General features: G+C 40.9%; 1 protein-coding gene across 4 annotated transcripts; it reads left to right on the top strand.

Moving 5' to 3' along the window:
- The first annotated feature begins 4279 nt into the window (after positions 1–4279).
- Positions 4280–15389, top strand: SCOC (short coiled-coil protein). 4 transcript variants are annotated; one of them, XM_005142365.3, is made up of 4 exons: positions 4280–4413; positions 12279–12350; positions 12442–12525; positions 13084–15389. In XM_005142365.3, the coding sequence occupies exons 1-4, from the start codon at positions 4314–4316 to the stop codon at positions 13224–13226; spliced, it is 399 nt and encodes a 132-aa protein (XP_005142422.3). In that variant the 5' UTR covers positions 4280–4313; the 3' UTR covers positions 13227–15389. The 4 variants fall into 4 exon arrangements, with proteins under 4 accessions (XP_005142422.3, XP_030898948.2, XP_033920436.1 ...); XM_031043088.2 differs by having other exon boundaries at positions 12276–12350; XM_034064545.1 differs by lacking the exon at positions 4280–4413 and adding an exon at positions 11670–11740.
- The last annotated feature ends 1562 nt before the right edge of the window (positions 15390–16951 follow it).

The raw sequence follows: 16951 nt of genomic DNA, 5'->3' as shown, positions 1-16951 counted from the left end.
GTGAGTTCACACAAATGCATATTACCAAATTGTACAGCCTGAGCTTGATTTGCCTCTTTCCTCAGAGCTTATTGTCTTACTTATACTTCCTATTGAAAAATACAAATCAAAAGAAATCTTTTTGGTTTTGTTTTCAAATGTGCTGACTAAAAGCAGAAGGATACAGTATCTCCTAGGATGCAAACCATAGTTTTCCTACATCAGAATCCTTCAGTGGTTTACTTAATATGCTTCATTGCTTACATCTTTTACAGCCACATTTGAAAGACATGTCTTCAAATTGGACTCTTAAACCACTGTAGAACAAAAGCAGATGCATGCATTAAGACTGTACAATACAACCTGATAAGCTGATTGAATATCAGCCATTTCACCCATATTGCAACGAGGTTTTAACATATCCAGAGTTCCCTGCCTCTGCCTTCTCTGAAAGCAACAGAAATGTTCTTTTACTTGAGCGTTTCTAACTTTAAAAACCCCACCACTCTTCTATTATTGATTCTCAGAAAGTATCAGAGCAACAGAAGTTACCTCTATACTACTACACTTTGGAACAAGGAGTCAGAGAAGTTTTGCCGAGTGATGAACTGCAAAAATATCTCTCAACTGACCAACCTCTCTTCCCTCTGGCCTTTCCAAGTTAGAAAAATGTTTGCAATGCAGCCGCTGAAGAGTGTTTTCAAAAGGTACCACAGCTGTGGACTTCCAGAGATAACAAATTAGCACTGTAACAGGAAACAAGGGAAGCAGGTGAAAAGGGCTGTTGAATGTTTTGATGCTGTAGCTCAGTTTGTAAGTGCAAAACCGAACCCTACAAATAGAGGAGTGGTATTGAAGTCTGCCTCAACCACACTATAAACACTGTTAACGCTGTTGGCATGAACAGGAGTCACTGCACATGCTGTGGTTTAGCTAAAACGTTCCATGCATCTGTACTTAACTCTGAGCCAACTTCCTTTTCAGGTCACTATTAAATCATTTTAATTAGGAAATAGTTACATGGTACTTTCAGTAACAAAAATGTGAACCTATTACCAGGCAGGCTTAGCTATGGTGTTTTAAATCTAAGCCCTAAACCCTCCTGTAATGAGACACATGACACAAAGTTGCCTGACCAACTACAAAATCCTGAGCTTGGAGAAGCATTTCAGTACCAAACCTGAAGACATTCTGCATTAATCCCCTGCATTAATAACCATCATAACCAAAAGTGATTTGCTAACATGCTTGTTATCAATACTCATCAAAACTGGGCTAGCACATGGCTACCTCAACTGATACTACTCCTATAAAGTCAACAAAAGGCTCACAGGAGTGGCTATAGGAGAGGCTGTCCCACACTTGTCCTGCCCTCAAACCTCTGTTAGTTTATGCCACCTACTTTAAAAGGCAGCCAGAGAGCTGGTAGGCAATCCACCACCTCTGTTCAACTTCGTAATGAAACCCTCAGAAAGATGAACTGATATTTTATAACCAAATTAACTTTTGCATTAATGTCCATTACTCCAGTGAAAATAATTCACACATGGAAATAGCTGAACTCATCATGCTCTGACAGTTAATTCCATTACGCAGCTTTCTTTTAAGCTGGTCAGAGCTCCTCTGTCTGCTGCTGCTCCTTCACGCTCTTCCTTTCAAAACAAACACGGTGACAGCAAGAAATCAATACTTCTGCTTTACATTTTCATATCATCTCCTATTGAAAGACCTTTATCACTAATAAAATAGCAGGCCACAACCAAAGAAAATGTTTCTCACTACAGCACTCACAAAAAGAAACAAGCTACAGATATAATTCTACAGTGCTTTTGAAATTAGGAACATAGGTGTATGTTTAAACATGAAGAATCTTCTGGACAAGAATGAAAGAAGATCATGTCTCCAGAGTCCTTAGTTAAGCCCCATCCCTCTCCCTGTTGGTAAATGATTCTCCATTTCCACGAATGAGCTGTGTAGACCTCCCACAATCCTGACTGACTTCCAGGTCCTCCTGAAAAGCAAAGGCCTTTTGTAAATGAGTGCAGCTCCACAGTCCCACCTTGGTGTTTGTTTATATGCACATGCATACAACTAGGTACAAACACCAAACACATTCATCTGTAGTTTTCACTCTCTCCCTCTGAGGTAGAGGCACTGATGGAAGAAATGAAGCAAGCAGTTGATCCAAATGACTTTCTTTCCAAGAGAGCTTTGATGAGTTCTGAAACACTTGGAGCACAGCCTTATTTTTGAGTCTTGGAGCCTTGACTCTGCAGGTAACCTGCTCTTTGGTGCCACATGGAATGGAAAGTGCTTGGCACAAGGGCAAGAGCCTGACTCCGTTAAGTTGCAGTACTCCTCCCATGAGCCAGTGAAACTCCTCCAGCCATATTCTCCTTCACCCTGAGGAGTCTTTCTTACTAGCCTTTATTAAAATACAGCTCTTATTTTGCATCACTTTCACTAATGGCTTTGATCTAAACATGAATAACAACTGCACAACATCCATATTCACTAAGCTACTGTGAGAGTCTGTCTAAAACCAGCTAATAATTTACATGGAAATTGTATCTACCAGAGGGAGCCCACATGGCCAATATAATAGGACAATACTGAGAAGTTAATTAAACCTTTTATATGAGGCCTACAGAGTTCAGACACAGTACAACCCTGAATTTCACAAGTGCATGATTTTACAAAATTCAAAGATAACAGAATATATAATTACATTTAAGATCTGCCCTTCCAAACTGACTTGTTGAAATGCTTTTACTGAATATAGCATATCTGAGAACAGTAGAAGACATAATAAAGATGAAAGATCAAAAAGTTTTCTATCTTCATTATTATCATCAAGAGAGCTTTGAAGCATGTTGCTGCATCACCAAAAGGAGTTAAAAACCCCAACTGATCCAGATCCGCCCTGCGATACTCCAGGATTCAGAATGAAGTCAGTAGGTCTCTTTAGATAGACTGCTCAAGAGCAGTAAGGTAAATTCTGAACTGGTTCTGACCAATGTGAAGCAGAAATGAGTAACTCTCAACACAATTCTGAAAATGCAAGATGTGTTTGGTTTTCAGTAAGCTCTGAAGGCAGCTGTCAGTAACTTCACTGACATCAACAAAAAAGCTTAAGTAAATCCAAGTAGTGAAACAATCAGGAGAAAAAACTAAACAGCAGCACTGTAGTTACACTGTCATAACATTTCTGTAAGCTGCACCAATTTCGATGCTTAGTATCATAGGGCCTTTGTCCTGCAAGTTGCACACATTCACCTTTGTACCTAGAAGCTGTCTCAGGAGTCCAAATCAAGATTATGTCTAAAAGTGTGAGAGGTAAACTGTAAATTCTGAGAACTCTCTGATTCTGTATTTGGATAGTGTTTCACAAAACCAAGATTCAATTTTTAATGAGGCTTCAGAGAGATTCCTAATTACAATTAAGAAAAAATTATCAACATCCTAAGCTGTCAGCCTTTCTCTGAATATAAATTAAAAGACAGGTAGATTCTGAACATGCAACCCCCTGAAAGTGAAGTGGTTCCACTATTCACTATACTGTCCTTAATCAAGCCAAGTCCATTTATAGTTTTAAATTAATTGCAAGAAAACTCGATTGTACTCCATTCCAAGAGTACAAAAGAAAGCTATTTCCAAAGAGGTAAGTAGTTTCTGGTGAACTTCTAGTTTACAAGTTCAAACTATGCCAATTTTTTTTTAAGAAGCAAAACTAAAAGACTAAAGTGGGTTTTTCTTTGAACTTGATTTCTCTTCCTGCCTCCCATCTACTACCACAGAATGTCACACTCTCACTTACGTAACTTCACTCATTTACATTACCTGACTGGTTTTGATGCAACTGTTCATGCAAGTAAAATGACTCACATTCCCAAGTGTTTGACGATTACATTTTAGATGCAATTCTTTTGCCAAATCTGTCCAGTGCATCTGTTTGGACTGTAAGTAACATTTTTTGACGACTTAAAGCTACTTTCCCTTTTTATTTATCAAACAAACCCTCCAACAAACCCCCATACACAGCCCTAGAGAAAATAAGAACAAGAAAAAGCCAGCTACCAGGTGAACACACAGTTCTTCCCCAGAAGGAGCCTGCCATAACAGTGTTTGCTCAGCATATATCTGGTGAAGCAGTTAGAAACCTTCTAGCTTAACAATTTCCGGGAAAGAGCTCAAGGTTCAGGCGATACACCACACACAGTAAGATGTGTGTAGCTGCCAGCAGTGCGCAATAACACCTGTGTGCTGGACTCATTAAAGATTTAACCAGAGCAGTCACGTGTACACTGGAAAATGGCTGACAACTGCCATACCTAATGCATGTCTCCAGAACATTGAAAAAAGAAAGTAAAATGGAGTTACCTTTGGATGAGGAGGATGGCACCTTCACCAACATTTCTTTGGCAGATGATTCAGGTAAGAAACTACAGTAATCTACTGATACGATATCAGTTCCACAGGGTGAATACTAGCACTGGAGCACTGGGGGAGCACACAAATCTGTAGATCCTGATTATCAGGTACATTGGAGTTTTAGATAATGCCCTCAAGTAAACTTTTCTAGTTGTAGAGTTGGATAAGTCTTGTGATTTAGTTGAAAATTGAGATTTTGGGGGTATGGAGCATATGACAGTTTTCACATGATAGCATATGTTAATATACATTTGAGCACATACAGCCTATCACGGTTTAGAATGAAAAAGTTACAGAAATGTTAACTCAGGTGTTACTACTATCAAAGAAAATACAGATAATGCTGGCCTTTCTGCCTGAATATGGGATGATACCCTTTGATATACAGCAGTGAGAACTCACAAAAAGTGATGGATATTAATTGGTAATGGAAATAATCTGATCCATTTAAATCATTTAAATTAAGCATTTAATTCTTTTAAAAGAAACTGAAAAAGCAAAGACTGCCCTCTCCCTCCCCATCCCATCCTTCTATTTTATGGAATAAAAATTATTTGGAATGGGAAGGAAGATAGTTCTACATACTGGAAAAATTGAGTTAATATGAATTGATAATAAATTATTTAGAAAGGTGTGGATAGAGTATCAACCTGACCATGTTATTATGGCTGCTGTGCTAATTTATACTACCTAGGAATCTGGATTACTCATTAATGAATAATACAAGTCCTATTCTTCTCCTCCACCCCTTTTTATTTTAGTCTCCTATATAAAAAAAAAACAAACCCAACAAAATCACTCAAACAAAAAAACCCCAAAACAAACAAACAAAAGCCCCCATGGAGTTGATCTTATTTTTAGAAAACAACTCTCTAGAAAGTAGTGTGATGGTGCTGAACCAGAGGTTTGAATGCACTTTGTTTACATGGTATATAGCTTACTGACATTAAGATGTGGTTGACCCAGACTATTCACTTGATAATAACCTGGCAGAGTTTGGTCCAAGTTGTGCAGTAAGGAAGGGCTCTCTTGGCTGTGAATCCCACTCTTTCCCTGAAGCATGGTGTAGAACAGTAAGGGAACTGTTTCATGACTTACTGCACAGCTGGTAACATGGCAAGAAACAGATGAGGGGCAGCATACAGCAGCAAGATTGTCTGGTCTTTGCTGAGCATGCAGAAGTAGCTGAGTTAGGGATGACTTCATAACACTGGATGTGTTTGAATCTGCCCTGTCTCACAGATGAGCATTTTTGCTACATTGCTTTCTTAGTCTTTCAGAATACGTAAGTCTCTTTCTTTAGAAGGCAAACACCCACTAGCCTCCTGTACTGCTAACCTCAGCACCCTCACAGCTTGGAAGATGTTAATACACATGAGAAAACAGAAGTAGAAAGTTCAGACTCTCTTGTTCAAGTACCAGCTGACACTGGATACTCAAGTCAACCGAGGCATTCAGGGCTTAATACTCACTTGGCAGATGTCACTGCTATAAAAGTAGCTGCTCAGCAACAGTGCAAATAAGACTCTACTGCACACCAGAAACTGAGCACTTAAAATTTACTAGACTCTTGACTGCAGTAACACACCCGAAGTCAGAGAAAGATCATGTTCACAACACAAAGAGGACCATACACAAGGCTTCGTTATGCAAGATCTGCTACCAAAACCAGAGCTTTTCCCCTAGCAGTGAAGAGGTGGGGGACAGTCACTCAAAAGTAGATGGATAACTTCAGAGTAACTGAAAATAAGTTACATTTTAAGGCAGCTTTTGGCTTGAAAGCATAAAGGGAGAAGACAGTAAGACTCCTGGTGAACATAATGACTCTGGTCCATTTCTTCTGCCAAAGGGAGAAAGGAGGCTAGAAAGAAAGGTCTAAGAAAATTCCTAACCTAGAATATGAAGAAACTATCATATACTTTGTAGGAAACAGACTTCCTTATCACTCTCAGTTGAAATTAAGACTAGTTACAGTAACTCTGAACAGAAGTTAAACAAAAGTTAGCACAGAAGCTCACAAATAGAATGGGCCTTCCAGCTTTAGCTGTAAAGCTGGAGAAGAGCATCAACTCTAGAAGAGCAGGGAGGACAAAAGTTTTACATGGTGAGAGATAAAAGATTCCTTAGGATGGACAACAGCAAGCTCAAGCAAGGAATAAGAAAACTAGACTTGCAACACAGAGATCATAAGTACACTTTGCCTGAGGATGATCTGATGTTTTAAAACAAGTGTTCTGTAATTAAATGTTAAGTAGTATCACAAAGATGTGCTGGTTTTAATGAACTCAAGTATGTCTATAATTGCATAAGGCCTGCCCCCCATTTCTTAAAACATATTGGAAAAGATACTAAACAGACAAGTAGAACAATGTGCTATGTATGTACAATCTGAGGCATAATCAGGATACAGCTTTCATGTCAAAGTTTCTTTAGCAGAGTGAAAAGCCATTGTGGCAAAACAACAGGGGTTACTGAGCCTGATTAGATGAGTGCAGTGCATTAATATTTAATAGCCATTGCTCTTTCAAAACAGTAGCATTTCTGTACTGGTTAAATAGACAGATATTAAAAATAAATCAAGATGGATGCAAAATGGTAGCAAGGCAGAAACTTCTCAATAAGTATTTTAATAGCAATATCAAAAGCACATGAAGTCAAGAAAAGTATTCATTAACAGCATTTGTGACCATATTTTCACCTTTAATGAAAGAAATACCTTTTCATTTAGAAACTCAAGGACCTGATAAAGTTCCCTCAAAAAAAGACCTACTCAAACAAAATCACAGAGGAAATTAAACAAAAAGTAAAGCAAAACAGTGAGATGATGCCCAACAGCTGGGAAAAAAAAATCTTATTGTTCCTATGATCAATGCTGTATAAATAAATCAGGACTCTCTTTGTTCACTGCAAAGAACCTCTTACTCTTTTCAAATATGCTTTACAGAAAGCCAACATTAAGGACTACATTTCTCATGTAAACCCCTCCTTTTAAAAGGCAGATACAAACCCCTAAAGGTTTAAGCCTAACTTACAGAAAGGCAAAACAGCTTTTTATCTCATTAAGCTACCAGTAAAGCTTTATGGAACCTCACTAAATGTCCTTCCACAAAATCTGGTGGCAAACCTACAGTTGATGATTACAAGCAGGCTCAAACTCTTCATAGGCCAACATCATGCCATATATATATTGGTATTCACATACCAATGTTTTTCCCCAGATGAATGCTTACAGTTTACTTCACCTGATGAGGTCCCATTCTCATTCAGGAACTCATGCACCACCAAAGCACATGCAATAAATAAGGATGCAGACAACAGATAGATAGACCAACATAAACCAAGACAGCTGTTCAATTTGTAGAATTTGATTTGGTTGGGAAAAAGTGCAAACTAAGAACTACTCAAATTCTGCATCTGACAGTCTGTAATTGTAAGTTAGGATGCGCAAGGATGTGCACAAGGCTACAAAAGCCTTCTGAAGTTACTCAAGAAAGAGTAACAAGAAATGCAAAGAATTCTAGTGTAAAGCAACACCAGTTTAAAAAAACCTTCCCAGGGTCTGTCATTTCTGCAGAGAAACAAAATTATGAAGATTTGATATAAAGGGTCTTGAGTTAGTATTGCAAGGAAAAAGAATTAAGCAATTTGTACTCCTTTTTGTCTTTTTCTTTATTACAATAATTAAAGGAAAAAACAGTACAGTTCAAATAGCAAACTAATCTCAGAAATATGTACAATACCTTCTTCTGTTAGCAAAAACAAGAATACATTTCTATTCTGGTGCTGAACAGTGAAGCCTCTGTCACCAATCAGCCCATGTAGGCACCTCTTGCGCCTGTAACTTTGCCAAAAAGGAAGTGAAAGGTTTGTTGGTTTGCACTGTGTACCATGGAAAAAACAGGATGTACACCATAGGTTTAGGAGTAAAAGGTCTGAAAACCTTTGGCATTAGCTGCAGTGACTTAGAATCTGAGTCCAGACCAATAAAATTCTCTCATGCAGTTTTGTACCTGTACACATATATGCATTCAGGTAAACTATTAATGATGCTTTATATCCTAGAAGATTGTTGCTGTTTTAAGTAAAAAATGCTCTTTCTGTGAAACTGTATAATTAATTCCTTTTGCCAGCATCATCAGCTAGAGAATGCTCTTATTTCTTAAGTAGTAAACAGTCACATATCCAAGTTAATTTGCTCACACTTGCATATTATTAGTATTCAGCACATTAATTTTACTCCTCCCAGTGAGTGAGGAAACCACAGAGAAGCAAATGCTGCCAGACCCCTATCAAACCAAAACCAGCTCCTGGAAATAACCCCCAGACAAGACCTGCCACACTAACAACTTACAGAACACAGAAATTACACTTTCTAACACAAGGGTTAACAGAAAACCCTACAGGCTGATAAAAGCAAGAACTGTTATAAAATGGCTTGAATTGGCCATCTCCAGCCAAAGGGGACACCAAGCACACCCCTACAATACAAGGTAGTCTTTGGCTACTCTACACACATGCACAGGCATTGTATGAGATCCAATACCATAGAATCCTAAAATGGTTTGGGTTGGAAGGGACCTTAAAGCTCATTCAGTTCCAACCCCCTGCCATGGGCTGTGACACCTTCCACTAGACCAGGTTGCTCCAAGCCCTGTCCAACCTGGCCTTAAACACTGCCAGGGATGGGGCAGCCACAGCTTCTCTGGGCAACCTGTGCCACTGCCTCACCACCCTCATAGTGAAGAACTTTCTAATATCTAATCTAAATCTGTTTAAAGCCACTTCCCTTTGTCCTGCCACTACATGCCCTTGTAAAGAGTATACATCTGAGTATACTGCAGTACAAATGTAAGGAAGCATTTATGCAAATGTTTAACACTAACCCAGTAACACTGTGCAGGCTAAAGACACCATCTGCTCTCTGCTGACAGCACCTCTGCACTGCTAACAGCAAAGGCTCAGATAAAGACAACGTTCTCAAGAGAAAAACCAAAAAAACCTCTTACACCTGTTAACTTCTGAAAAGGAGTTTCATGGTGTTCACGCTCAGAGTTAATGAAAGAAAATACGACAGTCAGAAAACTGCAACCATGCAAAGTAGAATGAACACTCAACAGTATACATACTGAAACAGAAACAGTAGGTAAACCAGCAACTCTTGGAATTACTCCTCTGTTTTAGCTACAACAGAATGGGAGCCAATCTGTCTGGTTTCCATTCTGTCCCACAATTTAATGTAAAGGATTTTCCCACTTTGCTTATTTGGAATGGTTTAGACAACAAACTGCAAATGTAATGCAGTGAGCAAGGTGGAATTTCTACCACAGAGAGGTGCTCTTCTGCAGATGAGCCTGCAGAACTTACACACACCCCCTCCTTACAGTATAAACCACAGCAAGCTCTTCACCAGGTACTCACCTGCAGACTCTGTCCATGTTTTTCACCTGCAATCAAAGTGCTGGAGAATGTCTTCCTAGAAAGAATTAGAAGAACCTGTTGAATACCAGGCTTGCCACACAGAAAATACAGCAAGCAAGATACTAGTAGGGTAAGAAGCACCCATCATTTTAGAAGCAGCAATCAAGCAGAGTTACTAACAAGCTCCTAAAGCCCAGTCACCACCTGAGAGGACTGCTTGCAGGGTTAAAAATGCCTTTTTTTTGTAGAGAAAGTGATATACTTCTAAATAAACCACCTAATGGAACTGAAAACAACAGAATCATCCAGTGCAAACAGACTGCAGGACTCTAACTAGCATACATTCTCATTATTTGAGCAGCATTCAGTCTAATCAGAATTTATCAAATTGTGAGGTTAAAAAAGTTATTGCCATGATGTTAATAATATTGTGGAGACGCCCAGAAGATGTAGATATTACAAATACATACTGTCTGAAGTGTATTTAAAAATACAGTAGAGGGCACACTTCCCAAATGTTTTTACCTTCCTGATTTATTCACACAGCATCAAGTCACTTATTTGTAAGTCATTTATATCATCAAATAGTTTGGGTTTGAAGGGACCTTAAAGATCATCTAGTATTCCTGCAACATACAGGTACAATCTGGATATATTTCACTGCAATATGATTCAAGCTACACAGTACCTGTAAAGATATTACAGGCTATGCAGTTACTTCAGTGAAGCCACTGAAATTATCTCAGGTCCTGCATATTGTCTCTACTGTAGCTGACAGACCATCCTACAGGGTCCGAAGGGAGCACAGGGGTTATTCTCTCCAGGAAACCCATATACAGAAATAGGTGTGTTGGTTTGGAGCTACTATTGCTACTAGGTGAGAGTAACTATGTGAAGTTACTTAGGTTTGTGTGTGATGTGGACTCTAATGCTGAAAGATCCAGGAGCAGGGAACTAAATCAGAGGTGTCTTGGTCTCATCACTGTTGTGCAAAAGACTTATCAACCTGCCACACTGGGATGGGCCTGGCCACGTTTACACAGCGCTGAACTAGAGTGGATAAATGCTGCTAGATTCTGGCTGGGAGGCTGCCTTCTCCAGGGGTGCCACATACGAGCATCCTGCAGTTAACTGCAGCCTTAGACATACTTGGTTTTCTCTAGCATTCCTCAGACTTTGCCAGCCTACCTACACTTGGAGGAGTTAGTTACACACTGAGGAACACCTGCCTTTCCTCAGTTTCTTCTGAGCACAGCAGCGCCCAACACTGGCTGCACACCACCGTTCTGGACTGGTGCGCTAGCCTAGGGGCACAAATATAAGCTGTCAGAAAAACGTTGATATTAATTTAGCTATGTACTCACACGTTGCTTCCATTACTTTATCTGCAACTCGCTGGTGTTTAACGGGCAACTCCTGCCTCCGATGGAGAACTCCAGTGAGGAGGCTGAGGTACCACTAACTCTCCCAGGCGCCAGGGGTCTCCCTCGCCCCACGCCCCCTCAGAAAGGGGCGGGAAGGAGGCGGTGTCAAGCCCTGCCATTACATGACGGGGTGGGAATGTCTTCCAGCCTCTGTGCCGCCCGCCCCAGTGGCGAGTACCGGCCGTGAGGATACCGGCGGAACGGGACGGGCCTCTCCGGCCAGGAGGGAAAGAGGGAGGCTGAGGGGAAGCAGCCGGGCCGCAAGCCCCATAAGGAGCGCTGAGGGGCGGCCCCCAGGGCTCCTCCCTTCTGTCAGTGAGGCTCCGAGGCCCCGCCCCTCCTCCCTGCCGCGCAGCTCCCATTGGCTGGCGCGGGCGCGGCCGTGTGCGCGCGCAGGGCCAGGCGCCGGGGCACGGGCGGCGCAGGCGCGGCGGGAGGCGCACAGCTGCGGCCGGGCAGGGGCGCAGCCCGCTGGGAGGCAGCGGCAGGTGAGCAGCGGGGCGGGCCCGGGGGCCGCGGGGTGCGGTGGGCAGCGCTGCCGCTGCCTGCAGGCCCCGGCACTGCCGGTAACCGTTCGCGTCCTGCGCTCCAGCGAAGGGCAGGGCTGCGGCTGAGGCGCAAGGGGCCCGCATCCTGCAGGCCCGGTCTCCGCAACCCGGCTGCCTGTGACAACGGGGATGGGAGGGGGGAGAGGGGGGCTGGTGGTGGTGAAGGGGCTCTCCGGCTCCTCTGCTTCACTAACGGCCAATTCGAGAAAGATCGGTGCCGGGGAAATGGTATTTACATCATTAAAACACGGTCAGTGATGCACTAGAGTGAACAGTTATTGTGAACTGAAGCACAGCTGCTTCAAGAATTATATACCACGTAAGGCTCAAGGAAAAATAATCAATGTTAAAAGATGTTCTGGTTTAGGGTTAAGTGGTAGTTCTCTACATGAGTTAGAAAAATGCATGGAAAAAATACAAATGTGAAGGCAGCTCCATTAACAGTTGCATCAGTGTTATTTTTTTTTCCTTTAAGCAGAGCATCTCTCAAGAATACCCCCTTCAAAGGCGGAGAGAGGCCACACTACAATGATGAATGCTGACATGGATGGTATCTTACTCCTTTTCCGTATTATTTCTATTTAATATTTCATTCCCAACTGTTACAGAGGTTGCACTAAAACCCGTATGATTTATTGCAGCTGTTGAGGCTGAGAATCAGGTGGAATTAGAAGAGAAAACACGCCTTATTAATCAAGTGTTGGAACTGCAGCACACACTTGAAGGTTAGCAGTTTGACATACGAGTTTTTTCACAAACACACTAATAAGCAAGAGAAGAGAACCTTGGGTTTCTTGCTGTACCTTAGCCAGAGTGCCCAGATGTATGTTGCTTACCCAGGTGAAGGTACATGAGATATACTTTATTTTTGTTCCTCTTGTTACGCAATATAACATTTGCTCAACTCCTGTAATCCAGAAGCAGAAGGGGCGATAAGAGTTAAATGTGCCCAAGCTCCTTAGTTGACAGACATCTCTGAGTCTGCTCCTACCTGTACAGTTGTGTCCAGGTAGTTTAGTCTGCAACAGCTTAATTAAGAAATGGAAAGAAAATAATAGAAGTACAGATGAGCAGTTAGTTTGTGTATCAAGTTTGTCACCATACTTGACTACAAAATGATACAGAAGAAATAGGCTTCAGCCAAAATTTGCAAGTAGCACAAGATAGTACCTTAGGGCAATGTTTCCCACAGTTAAAACTATTGGCAGGTTGTGCAGGCACATAGGACATACTCATTGTATACAACAGTGTCTAATATGTTTCTTATAATATCACCTTTGCAGATCTCTCAGCACGAGTAGATGCTGTTAAGGAAGAAAACTTGAAACTGAAATCAGAAAACCAAGTTCTTGGACAGTATATAGAAAATCTGATGTCAGCCTCTAGTGTTTTCCAAACAACTGACACAAAAAGCAAAAGGAAGTAAGGGTTGACTCACAGATGATGTCATTGTATTGCTGCTGTCTTTTTTTTTTGTTTGTTTTAATTGGCATAGGCTACATGAGCTAAAATACCTTAGTTTGTGGCTTTACTGGATACCTGAAGATGAAAAGCTCTGGTGATAAAACACAAGAACATTATCATGAACAAGAGAGATAAGTTTGTGTAGTATAAAGATTAAGAAATGTGCACATACAGTGTAGAGATTTACTAAGCTTTTGTATTTGTTTTTAAAATGAATATATCCTGTTAACAATTGGATTCAGTTTGTCAGGTTAAACAGAAGTCTGCTGGCACTCTTTGAAGTCTTAGGGTAGTATTCTCAACTAGCAAGATAATACAGTTATATTGTGTTGAAACCTCATTTGATAAAAATGTTCAAAGTCTCATTGCATCACCTTTTCCACCTTTATTATAGATCGAATCTGCAGAGCAATTTTAAACAGTCTAGAAACCAGTTAAGAATTTCTGTGAAGGAATACCAGTATGACACTATATGCAGGGCTTGTGTACTGAAAAACACTTTTTTGCAGAGGGGGAGGGTAAGAGAAGAGGAACAAGGATAAACGACTTAAATCAGGGAAATACCAAACTGAGGCAGCATCAGACCATTCGTAGTTTGCAAGATGCACCCTTCAAACCATGTTCAGTTTCCTTTATCCTCAAAGAATGATCAGTCACAGCATCATGATCCTCCTGAAGTTTTTTAGTTGCGTGACGAGGAGTTATATAAAAATCCAGGTAATATACCTTACAGAAACAGGTGGTCAACAAGTGCAGAACAATCTGCAGTGAGGAACCAAGCACAAGTCTGTCCTTCCCAACTTTTACCTTCCTTCTGAAGTGCCAAACTTGTCTTTGCTTCAGGCCTTAGAGCAACTGTTTTCCTGCCCCAGAGCCTGAGCTTGTGAAGTACCTTTCAAGGCAAAGCACAGAAACAGGTATCTTACAGCAGAAGACTGCAGTGGAAGAAAGGTGGCTTTTGCTGCTCAGATTTGTGCTGCTCTGAGCAAAACCTAGTGTCAAGGTGCTCCGTTTTTTACTGGCTTGCCAGTTTGTTAATAGGTTTGTAGGAGGAGCTCAGCCCAGGTTGTGGGTCTGAACATTTCTCATAGAAGCAGTACATCTAGCATAATCAGTATTAACAGAGAGGGAGAGACCAAAAAACAAAGAACAATGTACATTTTAGTAGTATTCAGTTGCGCATTTCATCTTGTGATATAGCAGCATTGCAGACCTTACTTATGGGAGTAACAGAACTGAGCTGTCTCTTCAGTAATGAAGCCGTTGTACTTTCAACAAAAGAAACCCACTAGTTAAAGGATCTCTTCCAACCTTGCTGTAATGAATTCTGTGAAATAAAGATGCAGGAGTGAAATTAATAGGTCTAATAGTAGAATAAATCCCTCTCAAACCCAAAGTTTATTGGCAGCTTAGCACTGTTGTGTGTCAAGTGTAAGCTGACACTGTGAGGTTCCCCCTCCCAGAGGAGGGGTTTCCCATTTCTCTCCATTTAAGATTGCTGTACAGCACTCACCAGTGTCAGCAAAGTCAAATGAGTGCAAACAGGGCACTAACAGTTCAGTCTTGAGGGCTGATTACAAGCCTGAGGCAAGAAAGATGGAGAAAAGTTTTACCCACCAAGGTACAAGTGACTGATACCATTTGTGTCATCGCATCCTGTGAACACCCGGAAGTATTTTTAATCTTACAGACTACTTTCTCACTGGAACTCTAAATTCATCCAGTAATTGCTAGCAGGTAGAGCAGATCACATGGTTAGTCCAGGGCTTGAGCATTAAAAAAAGACTGCTCGCACCAAGCACTTAAGATTGCCTTGTATTACAGCCATCCCAGCTTTAAAGCCACATCACTCACATCTCCATCTGCACTGTAGGGGATATCAAGTGAAAACAGAGCATGCGCTTGTTAGACTGCAGCAATTTCCCGAGATCAAGTAATCTTAAAATCATGGGTTTTAATTGTAAGAATGGATAATGATATTTTAATCCATCAGTGTGTATATAGTAGCCATTTCATCTCTGTACCATTTACATCCCAGTACTGTGGCCTTCATTTAACTTATTAACATTTTAAAGATGTTGTATTTCTGACTTTACACTAAATAAAAACTTTTGATTTGTCTCAATTAGTTTGGTTTAACATTTGTAAACTCCAAAACTTCTCTTAACTCTCTCCAGCTCTGCCATTATGTTGTTTCTATGCAGTCAAAATGTCTGAAAGACTAGATGTAACTTGCAAGTGTTAAGAGTAAACCTGGGTTAATTGATATACTTTCTGCAAAGCTTACAGTTCCAAACTCACCTGGTGTTTCCACCCATGAATTTTGAATTTCTGTATACTTTTCTGTTCTGGCTAAAGGAAGAAGGAAAAGGATTGGCAGACTGTGTCTAGCATTGTCAAAGCTAAAACCTGCATCTCTCCGTGTGGGAGAACTTTAAGCCAAGTTAAAAGAGATTTGACCTTTTCTTACACAGGTAGTGAGCTCTACATTAAACAGAAATCAGAATTACTTCATCGTATCTTCATGAAGGTGAAAGCTAACAGGAGTATCTTCAGTTGTAATTAAAGAGGTCTGAGTCTCTATGCAGCCTCCCCTGAATATAAGAAATAGTCTGGAATTTGGCATCATCAATAACACGCTTTTACTAAGCCATGATGCAGCTGGTGCGTCTGCAGGCTGCAGGTCTGATACTCTCGGGGTTCCAAACAGGACTGACAGTTTTAATAGCAAGGCATCCTTAGTCTGTTACTTTCAAAGTGCTTTCAAGCAGCCATGATAGCAAGATCCAAGTATTTTTCCTGAAAAACCTGTCCAAATCCAAATGGAATACACACAGGAACCATGGGGAAACCTCAGTTACAAGTGTCAAGGTTCTCCTTTTGCCTGGCTCTCTAGGCCTATAACCTCAAACTCCCAAAGCTCTGATATGTCTCCAAGTAAGCTGATATGCAGAAAGATATCTTCTATCTCTGGGTAATCAAGGTCATTAAGTCAGTATTTAAGTGAGATAGGCCTTACAGAGAGTCAGTATTGCTGCAAACACCATCCTTGAGTCATGGCCTCATCAGTTCATTTTACCCATAATAAATAGCTCCTTGTTTACTGAAGTGAGGTACAAGCAAAGATGCTGATGGGGCATTAATCAAGACCTTATGGGAATCTTACTAACCTCTAAGGGAAGACTAGCAACCCCTCTGGGAGTGACCAGTCCCTGAGATAACTGTATCACACCAAACAACCCCCTCCTCCTCCCCATCACACTCCCAACCCCCCCCCAAAAAAAAACCAACCACCAAAACACAAACAAAAAAAAAACACCCCAACAAAACAGATAAACACAATCCCCAAAACCACAGCTGAATGCTGTAAAAAATCCAAAGGACTTTTACCAGACTCAGACAAGACACATTTAACAGAAGTGAAGTGTTCCCTGACAGCTCACAGTAGTTGTTAGCAGGGTAACAGCTTCTAACAACTGGTAACAACTTCTACCTATTGGTCACAAATGTCAGGCAAGAGGAGGAATCTGGACTCTTCACTTAACCTTTTGAAGTTTAGACCCTAAATAAAGAGGAGGGAACATGCATTAAACCAAACAAAAACCAAACTAAAAAGATATATGTAACCCAACCAACCAACCAACACACCCCTCGAGTTCTTAACAAAACCAGAGGCCTTTCCACATA

Source organism: Melopsittacus undulatus, chromosome 7 (assembly GCF_012275295.1).
Source record: "Melopsittacus undulatus isolate bMelUnd1 chromosome 7, bMelUnd1.mat.Z, whole genome shotgun sequence".
Classification (NCBI taxonomy): Eukaryota; Metazoa; Chordata; class Aves; order Psittaciformes; family Psittaculidae; genus Melopsittacus; species Melopsittacus undulatus.
The sequence above is the reverse complement of the archived record's forward strand: the minus strand, read 5'-3'. Positions and strand labels throughout refer to the sequence as shown.